Raw genomic sequence first — 16,615 nt, forward strand, 5'->3', positions numbered from 1 at the left:
CACAAAATCAGGGATCATGAGATTGGGGTAATATATTCTTGCACAGATTTGAGGCTTGGCTAATGGACAGAAAACAGCGAGTTAGCAAAAATGGGTCAATTTTGGTTGGTGGGCTGTAACTAGCAGGGTGCTGCAAGGATCAGTGCATGGGCCTCAGGTATTTACAATCTATAGCAACAACTTGGATAAGAGGATTGAGTGTTAAGTGTCTTAAGTTTGCTGATGATCCAATGTTAGGTGGGCAGGTAAGCTGTGAGGAGGATGCAAAGAGGTGCAAAAGGATTTAGACAGGTTAAATAATTAGGCAAAAACATGGTAGATGGAATATAATATGTACTATGAAGCTGTCCAGTTTGATAGGGAAAAGTGAAAAGCAGAATATTTTTTAACTGCTGTGAGACTGGGCAATCTTGGTATTCAGAGGAATCTGGATGTCCTTTTATACGAATCACAAAGTTAGCATGCAGGTATCGCAAGAAGTTAGGAAAGCAAATGGTATTTTAGCCTTTATTACAAAGGGATTGGATTATATAAGTAAAGAAGTCTTTGTGTAATTATATAGGACTTTGGTGAGGCCGCATCTGAAGTACTGTATACACTTTTGGTCTCCTTGCCTAAGGAAGTATATACTTGGCTTAGAGGGAGAGCAATGAAGGTTCACCAGACTGATTCCTGGGATCAGGGATTGTTCTATGAGGAGAGATTGAGTAGACCAGGCCTATATTCCCTATTCCGCTCAGTCCGCAAGCAGGACCCTAAGCTTCCGGTTGCTTGCCATTTCAACACTCCCCCCTGCTCTCATGCTCACATCTCTGTCCTGGGATTGCTGCAGTGTTCCAGTGAACATCAACGCAAGCTCAAGGAACAGCATCTCATCTACCGATTAGGCACACTACAGCCTGCCGGACTGAACATTGAGTTCAATAATTTCAGAGCATGACAGCCCCCCATTTTACTTTCATTTTTAGTTATTTTTTTCTTCCTTGTTTTTACATTCTTTTTTACAATCCTTTTTTTTGCATTTATTTCATTTCATCTTAGTTTGTTCAGTTTGCTTACCCACTGTTTTTTTTCAGGTTTGCACTTGCTGCTGTTCAATATTCAGTGTATTTACACCTAATCTGTACTAATGCTTTGTCTTTCAACACACCATTAACATATTGTTTGCCTTTGCTCCGTGACCTTTTGGTCAGCTATGTGGCCATGTCCAATCTACACCTTCTCCTTTGTTATCTCTTGCCCCACCTCACTTGCTTATAATCTGTGACTTTTCTAATATTTGTCAGTTCCGAAGAAGGGTCACTGACCCGAAACGTTAACTCTGCTTCTCTTTCCACAGATGCTGCCAGACCTGCTGAGTGATTCCTGCATTTCTTGTTTTTATTTCAGATTTCCAGCATCCGCTGTATTTTGCTTTTACTATATTCCCTAGAGTTCAGAAGAGTGAGAGGTGATCTCATTGAAACATAAAACCAATTCTAAGGGGCTTGACAGGATAGATGCTGGGAGGCTATTTCCCCTGGCTGGAGAATCTAGAATGAGGGTGGGTCACAGTCTCGAATAAGGAGTCTGTCATTTAGGAATGAGGTGAGAAATTTCTTCACTGGAAGTGTTGTGAACAGTTGGAATTCTTCACTCGAGAGAGCTGTAGATTCTCAGTTGTTGAGTATATTTAAGTTGGACATCAACAGATTTTTGGATACTAAGGGAATTAAGGGATATGGGTTAATGCAGGAAGGTATAGCTGAGGTAGAAAGTCAGCCGTTATTTTATTAAATGGTGAAGCAGGTTCAAGGGGCCGAATGACCACCTCCTCCTATTTCTTATATTCTTATGTCTGTATTTATGTAACGACATTCCCTTAATTTTGTGTGCAACTAACTTTGTCTTAAGGCTCTTGCATGGAACCACACAAAATGATGATAAACCCTATATAATTTTGCTTCGCATATCGTAAGCTTGAAATCCTGCTCAGCATGTTTCATTTTTAATTGCTATTTCTGCATCTAAAGAGCACTGCAACAGTTAGAAGAGGCAACGGAATGCAGGATAGCATCAGCAAAATAATTGTTACTTCAAGTGTCAGAACTTCAGGGCTGATCGCCAGAGAGTTAGAGGTAGTATTGATGTTATATCGTTATTTGGACACTATCAGAGCTGAATTACTGCACTGTTACCTATCTTTGGGAATAACTGCATCTTAATATTTTGTTAAAAGGTGCAAAAAATTAAATTTACTGCTTCAGACCATGGAAATTTCCTATAACATTCTTTAACTCTGTCATTTTGGGCTTCTGAAGCAGTTATGTAATTTGTATGCGAAACAGATTGTGATTAAATATTCTGCTGTGACAGATTCTTTTCCTATTTGTGGACTGTTTTAAACTACAAAAACTCTTGATTTGTTAGAAATATATCAGCTGTTTGTCTTGAAGCCTTTTTACAACCAACGTAGTGATCAATAGTCTTTGTGTATATACATTAGAAAAGATGTCTAAAGGTGTTTCTATAGTTTAAAAAGTTAATAGCAGTGTTGTAAAATGTGATAGGTTTACTGCTGCTAGCATTTGCACCTGTTTCTACTGTTTTAGCTTTTTTTTATTTTTAATGGTTTGTTGGCCATCATTGTACAGCTGAGAATTTATTTCAATGCTCTTTAACCTGCATTTTGTGCACATGCAGCTAATTTTGTGCAATTAGTTGTGCATATATAATTTGTTGCAATTTTTAGTATTACAAAATTGGACCAGAGGACAAATAAAGGATCATGTTTTTCTATTTTCCTCTTCAAGTTGTAATTGCTAAACCTCAGGAGTGAAGTCTACTTCTTGGATCTTTCTGCATTTTTTTATGCTATCACTTGTTCAGCTCATCTAGGTTGTCATGATCTATGTTTAAGGATTATGAGTAAATTAAATAGTAGCTGACTGGCATTTCTTGTGCAAAGCACTTGTTAAGACATCTTCATTAAATTGGAAATGATAACAGAAGGAATGATCTTTTCTAGCTAGTATCGAGAAACCATGACTTGCCCTTGCAATTTATAATCTTTCCCCCAAAGTGAACTTCATCATATTAGAATTTTTTAATTGTGTCAAAAATCAGCATATACCATGCACTATTTGGACATTGTTCTGAAAACACTAACTTGCCATCCAGGTACTCAAGAATCATATCGAAAGCTTTTTGAAAAAATAACTTCATGCAGCTTATTTCTTAATACAGTTAATTTACTGTTGAATTTTAATATGTCTGAAGTTGTACCACAGATAGTGAAAGTTGCATAATTTAAAATATATTAACTAAGAAGAAAAATACAATGATGCCACTTTAAACTGTTTTGTACTAAGAATTAATTTTAAACAAGTCTGTATCTGTCTGGTCAAAACTACCTTTTAAACATTCTAAGGAAGCTAAAAGCCTTACTCTGTGAAACTGCACAAAAGTTGCAATGCAGGGATAGGCCATTTCGCCCAGCCTGTCCATGTTGATGTTCATCCTCCATGTAAGAAAATAGTTCTAACATTTACACACGTTGTTACCAAAACCTTTCCACTCATTTTCATTGATCCACCTATCCAATAGAATCTTGATGCTTGACACAGTTTCCGCCTTAAACACTCACCCTGTAAGTGAATTGCTAAGTTTCAAAACTCTGTACAAGTTCTGTCCTCTGTTCTAAATCGTTTTACATTTAATCTTGTGTCTATGGCCTCTTGTTCTTGACCCCTCAACTATTGCAAATAATCCATCCTTTCATAATTTTAAACACTTCTATCATATCTCTATTATCTGCTTTGATTTGATGAGTTTTAAAGTCTTTTTTCATATCTGTATTTCTGTATAGCAGGCAGAAGTCTGTAGTTTAGGAATTTATTGGGGAGGGAATCAGATCTTATTTCCTCAAAGCCACTGAAAAACAGTTGTTATTTTTAAAGTTTTTTTTGCTACCGACATTTTAAGTAACAGATAGAATTGATTACTGTAGTTAGTTTCTGCAACTTCTGAAGTGTAGACTTAGTGAAAAAACTTAAAATCTCACCCAATATGCCAGATTTAACTCATGCAAAATCCTATTCACTTGCTTAGAGTTGAAACTGGGAAATAGTTGCAGAGTTTTTCACATTTACTTCATGTAGCATAGTTTAATCAGCTTCTGGCTGTACAAATCTCCCTTCCTTTTCATTTTGCTATATCTGGTGATTGAGCTTTATCTGCAATACCTGCAGTGCAGGCTGCCTGTTCATTCTTCCACTGTGTTAACTGGAACTGACCTCTGTTTTGTGATACTGCAGCTTCTCATCTGCCCACCTGTCACGCGGTTCTTCTATGGTCGTAGAGAACCCTTCCATAAACTGCTGATTCAGGGAGATTCTTCAGGGAGACTCTTGATATGGTGTATTCCTGAAACAGTTGACTTAGCTCAGAGAGGTACTGTTCAAGGTAAGACGCTTGCACGTGCTATTTATTTTAATTTACATACATGTTCATCTATAGGAAGATGCACAAGTGATCAAGGATAGTACAACAATCTTTGGAATTTGATTTTCTGTACCATGCTCTTCAAACTTGATGTCTCAGTACTAGTTGCTGGTGGAACCCGAAATGTACTTAGACAGCCTGACTTAGTTTGGATAGCCATAGTTAACATGCCAGTTCTGAATTTTGAGTTTGGTAAATCATAGGAGAATCAGCCTTTCAGCAACCTTAATTCATGATGATGTGTTGAGAAACTCTCAGATAGCTAAATAGCATTGTAGTGTCCTGTTACATGTGATTTGGGATTTAGTTCTTCAGGTTTGTTCCTTATATTTTTGTTTATGTGGCTGTTCTCAAAATGACTTTACAAAAATATTAATGCATTTAAGTATTAATTATTCAATGCTGTCAGGACACGATTGGTGTGGGGAACAATTTACATGCACAAAACATTCCAAAACTTATGTGCTGAGAAAATTACTGGATAATGTAATCTTTCCTGATCTTTCCTAATCTTTGTGGTCACCAGGAAAATAATTTTCAATTGAATTTAATAGCTTGGCTTTTAGGTAACATAATGTGGCTGAGTGCCCCTTTCTTGACTGGTACATATTTCTGCTCCTTCTGCTCCAAATCAACTGCTTGTAGGCCTGTGATTGTGTGGCTAAGTCTCAACTTTAGCTATTTAATTTTTCTCATCTAACCTTTCCCAGCACTTTGGCCAAGTCTTGCATCTGAGTTGACCAAAGTGAGTAACTCTTCATTCAGGAGGTAGCAACACGAAGAAGCTTGTGTCTGGATCTGGTTGTATCACAAACATTGAATGCTGTTAAGTGTGGTCAGATTGTAACAAAATGTAAACCATAAGGCCAATAGAAGTTTGGGTTTTATAAATAGGGGCATTTAGCACTAGAGTAAAATAGTAATGGTGAATTAATCCAAAATATTGATTAAATCAGTTTGAGACACCCGATTAGAGAAGAGGCATTAAAGACATAGAGTGTACAGAATATATTCAACAGGATATTGCCAGGGATGGGAACTGTAGTTATGATTCGGAACATGAGATACTGAGACTTTTTCACTGGGGAATTTTTTTTTCGGAGATTTAGTGCAGGTATTTTAAATAATGGAGGATTTTGATACAGTAAAAAGGGGAAATATTTCCTCTATTTGGAGAGGGATGAGGGGTTATCAATTTAAAATTGTCACTATGAGAGTGATAAGAGTGGGTAAGAGAGGTTTTTTTATGCAGTTGGTTGTTGGAATGCTTTGCCAAAGGAATGGTTGAAACCAAGTTTTTTTTTAAGGCCAAATAAATATTTGAAGCAGAGAAAGATACAAGGCCATGGGGAGAGCTCAGGGCTTAATTTTGGATTGCTCTAACAAAGATAACAATGATTCAATGAAGTTGACTGAATTAACCCCTTCTTTGCTATAAACCTGTATGGATCTGTGGTCTTTTGTCATTGTTTCCATTTCTCCTCCCCACCCCCTGCCCCTCCCCCATTTAATTAACTTTGCTTTCGGGTTACTTCTAAATAATGTGTTCCATCTTAATTTTTCCACGAGTTGTCATGTTTACATACCTTTTTACTGATTGAGAGTTTCTAAGGTCCCTTGTTTATCCTGATGTTAGGGCGCACACTGTTTGAAATTGTCCTCTGGTTTGAAATCTGCTTCCTCAGGCATGTATTTCAATGTATTGGGCTCATATTTTAAAGATTAGCCTGGTTGCATTATTGATCTTAACACAGCTGTTTGAATGTGACAGCAGGAATTTCACTTCTGCTGTTGGATATGAAAATTTGTTCATGCTTTAGGCTAGCGGATGCTGCCAAAGTGAAATAAAAACAGCAAATTCTGGAATCACTCAGCAGGTCATGCAGCATCTGTGGAGAGAGGAGGTAGCGTTTAGTGTTTCTGGTCAATGGCCTTTTGAATTGACTTGCAACATTAAACCTGACCTTCGTCACTCCACTGATTCTGCCTGACCTGCTGAGTGCTTCCAGCATGACGAAATGCAAAATACTGCAGATGTTGGAAATCTGAAATAAAAATAGAAGATGCTAGAAATAGCAGGTCTGGCAGCATCTGTGGAGAGTGAAACAGATTTTCACACCTGCGTTTTCACAACTGTAATGTTTTTGTCTCTCAGTAAATGTAAGTATATTGTAGTCTGTGTTTGTTGTGATGAAAATGCAGCCTATTTAAAACATTAATAAAATGAAAATCTCCTTCCATCTAAGAAACCAAATTTACTGCAGCTTATGTATCAAATGTTGAATTACAAAATTGCCTTCACAGAGTTGAAAGTTACCACTTCTTCGTGCTTGCAAGATACATTTGATCATCTCATTCCGAGGCCTGCTGGAATTATAGACCAGCTGAGCACACTTCCTGGCAGTGAGGAACCTTTGAAGGTGACAGCTAGTGTTTATATTCCCTCTCATGGACGGTTGGTATGTGGACGTGAAGACGGCAGTATTGTTATTGTGCCAGCCACTCAGACTGCTATAGTCCAGCTACTACAAGGAGAACACATGCTGAGACGAGGTAACGTATATTCTGTGCTGGAACTTGAAATTCATGCTGAAATGCCATCTCTTGTAATAGATTTTTAAACAGAGATTAGATTTTTTTAATGTGTAATTTTTCAGAGCTGCTTGATTTCATATGATTTAGTCAGCAAACATTTAGAAACCATACATTGTTAAAGGTAAAGGACAGTTAAATTAAGCAAATGATTGAGGACATTTGTATTATCTGTCAAAAAGTGGATCCAAAAAATACTGACACTGTAAAAAATGAAAATAAAAGCTGAACTGATGGAGTGTGCTTCAACCAAATATTTAAACCAATGAGTTAGTTTAACCTCTGATAGCCAACTTTAACCATTACTGAGTTGACTTGAGTATAGATAATATTTAGGGAGCCATAGGTCGGAATTTTACGTCTAGGCAGCGACCCTGCCCACTGGGTTCAAAGTCGGGGGTGAGCCCGCCTCCACCGGGCCTGGAAGCCATGCAGAAAATTTACGTGGCCCAGGCGCTCAGTTGGCCTTGGGCCGAACTTCTGCCCCTCTGAGGCAGGAGGTCCTGCTTTCAGGAGCTACCAGCCAATCAGCAGGCCGACAGCTCCTCCAGTCCTAGCAGTGCCTCTGGAAGTGGTGGCCCCTTTTGGGATTGCACTCAGCTTTAGGAGGATCATGGATACCGGTGCCGAAAATGGTAAATGGGGTTTCTGGCCTCACCGGGGACAATCAACTGGGGTGGGCATTGATCAGGAGAGTGTAGGGAAGGTGCACCAGTGGGGGCGGCCCTCCACGGGGCACAGAGTGCCCAATCAAAAGCCCACAAGGAGGCCGCTAAGTATTAAGTAATGTACTAGCGGCGGTGGGAGAAGGCCCTTAAGTGGCCAATTAATTACCACTTAAGGGCCTCAATTAGCCTGAGGCGAGCGGGCCGTTTGCCACTTCCCTGTTGCTCGTAAAATTGCAGCCTGGGTGGGAAGGCGACAGGAACAACACCCCCCGCCTCTCTCTCAGTTTCATGCCCCTCCCCTCCCCATTCCCCCAACCAGCCTCCAGCCCGGTTCAGTGGGGGGCCGTAAAATTTCGGCCATAATCACTAAATCTGTACTGTATTGGTCATTGGATAGAACCGATGCAACTTTTTTTTTGGCTGGGATCTGTCTGTCACCTTACAATGTTTTATGACCATTTATCTACAGAAAATGCTTAAAAATAGGAATAACTGCAATTATTGTTTTAAGCAAACTATTCTCACAAATTCAAAAAGACACCTGGTTTATATGCAAAATAGAAATGAATTTCTTCTGAGACTAAGCAGTTAGGGTTGAAGAGTAATCAAAATAAATCTACCACTCATTGTGTTTAAAAAATGATGTGATGACAGTACAGATGGGAGGCTTTAGAGTGGGTTTAACAGTCAGAATTGTTGGAATGACATTTAGAAAACATCACATTCAAGCCAAGGAAGATAACCCACTGATGTGGGAAACATGATGCCATTATTTTATATCATGAGAAGCTAAGTTGAGCTCTTCGAATTGTGAATATCACATGACAATTGTTCCCTGTATTCATTCAGTGTAAAATAAAGCAGCTTTACAATTTGTGTCTCAGATACTTTTCCCCCAATTCCCTCCCAACCCACAACTATTTTACCTTTCTTCTCTCCTGCAGTCATTCCGGGCTTGAATTCCCCTTAATTTAGTATCCAGTTGCTCTCTGTGCCTCTCTTGGGATTCTCCAAGAGGCCCATTGAAGCTGCCTCCTTGCAAGCAGCATTCATAACATCTTCATTCTCTTCTGTTGCAAACTAAACACCAAATGTGTTGGTTGGGGGCTTACCTTTCCAATTGTTGCAATCAACAATCAATGTACCTCTGCATTTCCCTCCAGAATGCCCATTCACTAGCAAATGAAGTTCTTGCCATCCATGATCTTCTCGTGGAAAATTGCTTTGACTGAAACTTGGCTTATCAGTGGTGACGCCTACCCCCTACCAAAGCCTCTGCACCAGGCTTTTTTTCCACCACCCAGCCCACCCAAGCCATAATGGTCATTGTGTGGCCTTTGTCATCAAATCATGTTATTGACTTATCCCCATCTCCTGTGGCACCTTATCTTACTTTGAGCAGCTCACCTTTTTTGCCCATTTCCTTGAAAATTATTAGTGTCTATTGCCTGCTCCGAGCCCCATTCTGAGTTTCTCCCTGAGATATCCTCTGTCAGCCTTTGCACTGGGGTAACCTGTTCTCAGTGATTTCAGCCATCACCTTCGCTACCCTTTCCCCCTCTTTGAATTCACTTCCCTCTTGTCCTCCCAAAGCCTCTCCCTCCATATAATTTCTCTGACCCTTATGGCCATCCTCTCGACCTTGCAATCTCCCGTTGCCTGTACTCCCTTGGTCGAATATCACGGAGAAGTCCATTTCTGACAACTACTTTCTATCCCTCACCACCAGTCCACCCCTTTCCAACATCACTTGCTTTTGTATCCACTCAAGGCAAAACACTTTTCTCAAGTCACAAACAAACTCCCAGTTGCCTAACCTTTGACCTTCCATTAGTCACACTACTTCTACAGCTGTCGATCTGCTCAGCCACTTTCTCAGCTCCACCTTTGAATACCTTACTCCAGAAAAACATTTACGTCATCCTGGTCATTCCCTCTAGTATGGTCCACATCTTTGCTCCTTCAAATCCCAGGGGCACAAACATGAGCATTTAGCCATTTATCACGAGATCTGGCAGCACCACATAAAGCATCATTTGACCTCATATGAAGTTGAGTTGAAGATGGATTTGAAAATTTATGTTGTTCAATTTGTCTTTCATCAGGCTGGCCTCCCCATCGAACTCTTCGTGGCCACCGAAGCAAAGTGACGTGCCTGTTGTACCCACACCAAGTCTCGACACGGTATGATCAACGCTACTTGGTGTCAGGTGGAGTGGATTTCTCTGTAATCATCTGGGACATCAACTCGGGGGAAATGAAGCATATCTTTTGCATCCATGGTGGAGAAATCACCCAACTGGTAGTTCCACCTGAAAATTGCAGCGTAAGTTCATTATGAGAATATTAGAATTCAGGTTTTAAACTATTTAATCTTTATACTTAAATATTATCTCCATCCCTCCCGTACTTGTCAGCTCATTCAGAATCCCCATTTTTATGTAGTAATACAAATGTTAGGACTCAAAATGTGATTTTTTTTCTGTAGATTTAATCCAGTTAGAGGGCAGACTCGATAGAAGGATTTAATTTTTTAAGCAACGTTTATAGAAATATTCTGTTAAAATTCTGAACTTTAACCTAAGTAAGTTAGTTTCATATCCAACATAGTTTCTTTTGGATAGTAAAAATTTATAGTGATTAATTGGGTCAACTCAACTCACCTTCAGAATGATGAATTTTCAGATCACACAACTGAATACAACTGCATTTAGTTCTTGTCTGCGCAGACATATTTATGCAAAATCGCTTCCCCTTACTGAGAATTCACAGCAGTAGACTTGTGGAATAATTACCAAGGAAGACCATTGAAGTGGACAGCATAAGTGGATTAGATAATCAATTGGTGTGTTTCTGGAGAGAGAAGGGGATAAAAGGTGAGCAGGTGGCTCAGTGTAGTTGAGAAATATCAAAAGGAATAACTGCAGTGAATGTTAATAGAAAATGTTTTGACTTTCAAACTAGTAAAAAACACCTATTACAGATTCAGAAGGGGAAGGTCATGCTTGACCTTTTGAGAAATTGACATCAACATTTACCTGAAAAACTACTAGTTAAGCTTAACGATATAAGAATTTGAGATGAAATGGACAAAAGATAAGGAATTTAGCTGAAGGCTGGGGAGCAGCAGGCAATTGTTAGAGGAATTATTGTTGAGGTTTAGAGGGGAAGTGCCAATTGGAGTGCCTCAAAAACAATTTTGGGAGATGTATTGTTTCTAATTGACGTTATTTTACAAGTGTCAATGTAAACTGGTCACAGATGATTCCACATTAGGGAAAGCAGCTGAATCTTGAGCAGCAGCCTCGAAAGTAGAAAATAAGGAAGACGAAACATACAAATAGGCAGAATAATGGATGGTAAATTTAATACGGGTAATTTTTTAAAAAGTATTGCAGTTAAAAATAATTGAGTGACGGAAGTACTCTATGAATGGTGTTGAATTGCTTAAGAATGCTGTTGAAAGAGAGGCAGTTTTTTTTTAGAAGGTTCGATCCTCTGCTATGTCCAATTACTGTTGACAAGTTATCAACCAAGCAATTAGAATGCTCAACTAAATCATCAAAACAATAGAGTACAAGTTGTGGAATGGTATAGCGATCTGTTCAGATCACATTTTGAATACAGTGTCAAACACCAAGCACTTCCAAACCTGCGACCTCTACCACCTAGAAGGACAAGGGCAGCAGATACATGGGAACACCTGCAAGTTCCCCTCCAAGCCACACACCATCGTGACTTGGAACTATATTGCCGTTCCTTCGCTGTCACTGGGTCAAAATCCTGGAACTCCCTTTCTGACAGAACTGTAGGTGTACCTTCACCTCAAGGACTGCAGCGGTTCAAGAAGGCAACTCATCACCAACTTCTCAAGGGCAACTAGGGATGGGCAATAAATGCTGCCATAGCCAGCGATGCCCATATCCCATGAACAAATAAAAAAAAACGCAAGTGAGATCGTCAAACTCTGGCGACTTTGCAGACAGCAACCCTCTGGCTGATCCCTAACATTTGACGATTGAATTTTGTGGACAAACTGGAGAAATTTGAGGTAACCAATCTTCAGAACAACTTCAAATGAAAGCATAATAGTTGGACAAGTGTATATAGGCTCAGCCTAGTGAAAGTCAAATTTGGGACTGGCGTCAGGAGGTTTTCTATAGGCAGACATGTGGAGGCAAAAATAAATTTGAATCATTTAAGAAACTGTTGGATACTGTGATGGGAACCATGGAGAGTTTTTCTGGATGAATTAGCTAACAAGGGGCATATCTCATCTAATCTCATCAACAGTGTCATCAAGCAGCACTTGCTTAGCAATAACCTGCTCAGTTTGGGTTCCGCCAGGGCCACTCAGATCCTGACCTGATTACAACCTTGGTTCAAACATGGGCAAAAGAGCTGAACTCAAGAGGTGAGGTGAGAGTGACTGCCCTTGACATCAAGGCAGCATTTGACCGAGTATGACATCAAGGAGCCCGAGCAAAACTGGAGTCAATGAGAATCAGGGGGAAAACTCTCTGCTGGTTGGGGTCATAACTCGCGCAGAGGAAGATGAGTGTGGTTGTTGGAGGTCAATCATCTGAGCTCCAGGACATCACTGCAGGAGTTCCTCAGTGCAGTGTCCTAGGCCCAACCATCTTAAGCTGCTTCATCAATGACCTTCCTTCAATCATAAGGTCAGAAGTGGGGATGTTCGCTGATGATTGCACAATGTTCAGCACCATTCGCGACTCCTCAAATAATGAAGCAGTCCGTGTAGAAATGCAGCAAGACCTGGACAATATTCAGGCTTGGGCTGATAAGGTGGCAAGTAACATTCGTGCCACACAGGTGCCAGGCAATGACCATCTCCAACATGAGAGAATCTAACCATCTCCCTTTGACATTCAATGGCATTACCATTGCTGAATCTGCCACAATCAACATCCTAGTGGCTACCATTGACCAGAAACTGAACTGGAGTAGCCATATAAATACCGTGGCTACAAGAGCAGGTCAGAGGCTAGGAATCCTGCAGCGAGTAACTCACTTCCTGCCTCCCCAAAGCCTGTCCACCATCTACAAGGCACAAGTGGGCAGCGCAGTGGTTAGCACCGCAGCCTCACAGCTCCAGCGACCCGGGTTCAATTCTGGGTACTGCCTGTGTGGAGTTTACAAGTTCTCCCTGTGACCGTGTGGGTTTTCACCGGGTGCTCTGGTTTCCTCCCACAGCCAAAGACTTGCAGGTTGATAGGTAAATTGGCCATTATAAATTGCCCCTAGTATAGGTAGGTGTTAGGGGAATTGAGGGAAGGTGGGGATGTGTTAGGAATATGGGATTAATGTAGGATTAATATAAATGGGTGGTTGATGGTCGGCACAGACTCGGTGGGCCGAAGGGCCTGTTTCAGTGCTGTATCTCTAAATAAAAAATAAATACAAATAAATAAGTCAGGAGTGTGAGTGAATACTCTCCACTTGCCTGGATGGATGCAGCTCCAACAACACTCAAGAAGCTCGACACCATCCAGAACAAAGCAGCCCGCTTGATTGGCACACCATGCAAAAACATTCACTCCCTCCACCACCGACGCACAGTGGCAGCAGTGTGTACCATCTACAAGATGCACTGCAGCAACGCACCAAGGCTTCTGAGACAGCACCTTCCAAACCCGCGACCTGTACCACCTCGAAGGACAAGGGCAGCAGATGCATGGGAACATCACCACCTGCAAGTTCCCATCCAAGTCACACAACATGCTGACTTGGAACTATCTTGCCGTTCCTTCACTGTCGCTGGGTCAAAATCCTGGAGCTCCCTTCCTAACAGCACTGTGGGTGTACCTACCTCACATGGACTGCAGCGATTCAAGAAGGCAGCTCACCACCACCTTCTCAAGGGCAATTAGGGATGGGCAATAAATACTGGCCAAGCCAGTGATGCCCACATCCCATGAATGAATTTAAAAAAAATTAGCGTGCGATGTGTGAATTGATTTGCTCTGGACTATTTTTGAACCTGACACTGCTTTACGTGTCCATATATTATTGACTATGAGTATATGGCCATTGTAAATTGCCCCTAGTGTAGGTAGGTGGTAGGGAATATGGGATTACTGTAGGGTTAGTATAAATGGGTGGTTGTTGGTCGGCACAGACTAGGTGGGTCGAAGGGCCTGTTTCAGTGCTGTATCTCTAAATAAATAAATATCAGCACTCGCTTGCTTTCAAACTGTTAACATAAGTACTTTGGGAAGAAAGATAAATTTCACCCAGTTTCTCGTATCTCCACTGGACCTCAGGATCAACCTCTGTTAACTCATAGTTATCTATTTGATCCTTGGCCGTCCATTAGTGTTCCACAAACAGCGCCTAGATTCGACCCCTCTTCACAGCTAATTTTGAACTGGACATTGGTTCGTGGATATGTTCAAAGCTGACTCCATCCTATCTACAAGTCAAATTCATCCCAACATAGGGCCTCAAACTTCAACTATGGATTGTTTGATCTCCCTCCATGGAGGAGTGCAGATATCTCAAAGGATTGCATGGTGAAGGAGGTCAGCGATAGGCCTTGGAGGAATTTGGAAACAAAAATGAGAACCTTAAAACTGATGCAATACTTAACTGGGAGCCAGTGTAGGTCAGCGATCACAGCGTTGATGGGTGAACAGGACTAGATGCGAGTTAGGCTATGGACAGCAGAGTTTTGGTTGACCTCAAGTTCATGGAGGGTAGAACGTGGGAGGCCAGACAGGAGTACATTAGAATAGTTAAGCCTAGAGCTAACAAAGGCATGGATGAAGGTTTTAGCAGCAGGTGAACTGAGAAGAGGCAGTGTCTGGCGTTAGGAAGATGGAAATAAATCATTTTGGTGATGGTCCGTGTATGACGTCAGTAGCCTATCTCTGGGTCAAAGATAACGCCAAGTTTGTTAACAGTCTGGTGCAGTTTCAAACGGTTGGCAGCAAGAAGGATGTAGTCAGTGACTGGGCAACGGAGTTTGTGGCAAGGACTGAAAATATTGGGAATAGTTTGGAATAAGCCCATGTGTCTTTATCTTGGCATTTTTCAAAGGGCCTATCACTGTTTTCTTATGAGAAGCAGATCCAACTGTCCCATATTCCACTGTCTCTGACCACCTTTCCCAATTCGTCTGCAGGAGGCTACTCTCACCAATTTCCTTCTTGTTCTGGTTGTTAATTTTATCTTAATTGTATGTAGCTGGTGGACATTAACTGGGAATTCACTTGTGCCCCTACACAGATTGAAACTACAGTTGTTGCGTTTGGAGGTGAATGCTTATAATCTATAACTCTCTAAATAATTGCTTATAAAAGTATGTAAAGATTGGCTCCAGTTCTATCCTTCACCAACTGACTTTCTGGAATATAATGTAGCGGAGGATGCTTGCTTAAAGGTGAATGTTGGAAACCAAGAAGAAAATTTTTCAGAAAGAAAACTAAAATCCTAATGACCATTGTGGAAAATGGCAAACAGCAAGTGTAAATTGAATACGCTGCGATGTTCTCGGTGTCTGAACCATATGATCAGTGGAAGAATGAAGTGGGTATGTCATCACAGGTTACGTCGTACCAAAGAGGAAACAAGGTCTGACCTTAGTGTTATCGCCCCCTACAGGGTGTAAAATCAGAAGTATTTTGTGAGCTGGGTCCCCATCAGTTAGATTGTGATGAAGGTTTGGACATTTAATTCGAGCTCTTGGATGAAATCTACAAGAAAGATGATCTTTTAAATCCCTATGGGGCATGGTCAGACTTTGATAGATTTTAGAAAACAGACGGTCCTTGCATGGAGGGATATATCATGGACTTCAGTAGATTGTATAAAAGATTGATGAAATTCAATTTGAGGATCCCTGGATCCGTACTAGTGTTTAAATTGCTGAGTTGTGCTAAGGTGTCTCAAATGGACAAGCTTTTGGTTCTAACTAGTATTCAGTGCTCGGAGAGGGAAACCCTTTTGAATCAGATATCTGCTGCTGGAAAAAATTACTGGGAAAACGATCATTTCCTTCAGCCCTCATGCAGCAAATGGGACATTCTACATTGTTGCAAAGAATAGAAGACTCAATGATTGCTGGATTTGATAATATTCCAGATACTGGATGTTGGCATCAATACAATGGAAGGATTAAAGTCAGGCAGAATGAGGATAAGAACACCATCAGCAGATCTGGCTGTTGCGGCAGAAGAAAAAATTGGAACACTAATAATAGATGAATGAATCCTAAGAATGCCCATGGAACACTTAATTTGTGCTTTAGGTGTGACTGGAAGCATCGTTAGACAGTGAACTGACCAAAGCTAGGAGGAAGGGTCCTCAAAGTGACACATGATGAAGAGAATTCTGAGGAAGAGGATGGAGGTAATGATAAATCTGAGCAAATTATACTAGTCACAAGGAGTTTTAGTCCTGTGATGCATGTGTTAGTCACAGACTCCTTTAACTGTTGTCATGCAGACACCCCACCTGCCAAGAATGAGGCAGATTAATTTTGTCATATGGACATTAATTTTAAACTGTTGCTGAAGCGAGGAAATGACTTGTTAAACAGATCAGCCATGGCTGAAAAAAACATTTGCCCACTAACAGACAGTGGTTGGAGGGACAAAGGGGCTATTCACTGCTCCAATGTAACCACAATGAACTTTGAGCACCAAGTATCCTATGTAAGAAGAGACATTCAAGGGTTAGCTAAGCCGAGAGAATCCACAAACACACGTGGTCAGACCAAGTAGTCACATGATTAACCTGCTTGGCAACCTGGGTTTTTCTGAATTGTACAAAGAGTTTGAACTGAGGAAGACTGTTTGCTCCTGGAGTGAGAAGACCTCTCCGATTTGCTCCCATCTCTTTCTCACAAGACT

The 16,615-nt window shown here is 40.8% G+C and overlaps 1 protein-coding gene across 7 annotated transcripts in view; it reads left to right on the forward strand.

Moving 5' to 3' along the window:
* Window positions 1-16,615, forward strand: part of LOC137369594 (WD repeat-containing protein 7) — a 928,502-nt gene that overhangs the window by 181,394 nt on the left and 730,493 nt on the right. For all 7 annotated transcript variants that reach the window (XM_068030905.1, XM_068030929.1, XM_068030912.1 and 4 more), the window contains 3 exons: window positions 4,296-4,443; window positions 6,787-7,035; window positions 9,848-10,068. In XM_068030905.1, the coding sequence (XP_067887006.1) occupies window positions 4,296-4,443; window positions 6,787-7,035; window positions 9,848-10,068 (618 nt within the window). The remainder of the gene's footprint in view (window positions 1-4,295; window positions 4,444-6,786; window positions 7,036-9,847; window positions 10,069-16,615) is intronic.

The sequence above is a fragment of the Heterodontus francisci genome, chromosome 1, assembly GCF_036365525.1.
Source record: "Heterodontus francisci isolate sHetFra1 chromosome 1, sHetFra1.hap1, whole genome shotgun sequence".
Lineage (NCBI taxonomy): Eukaryota > Metazoa > Chordata > Chondrichthyes > Heterodontiformes > Heterodontidae > Heterodontus > Heterodontus francisci.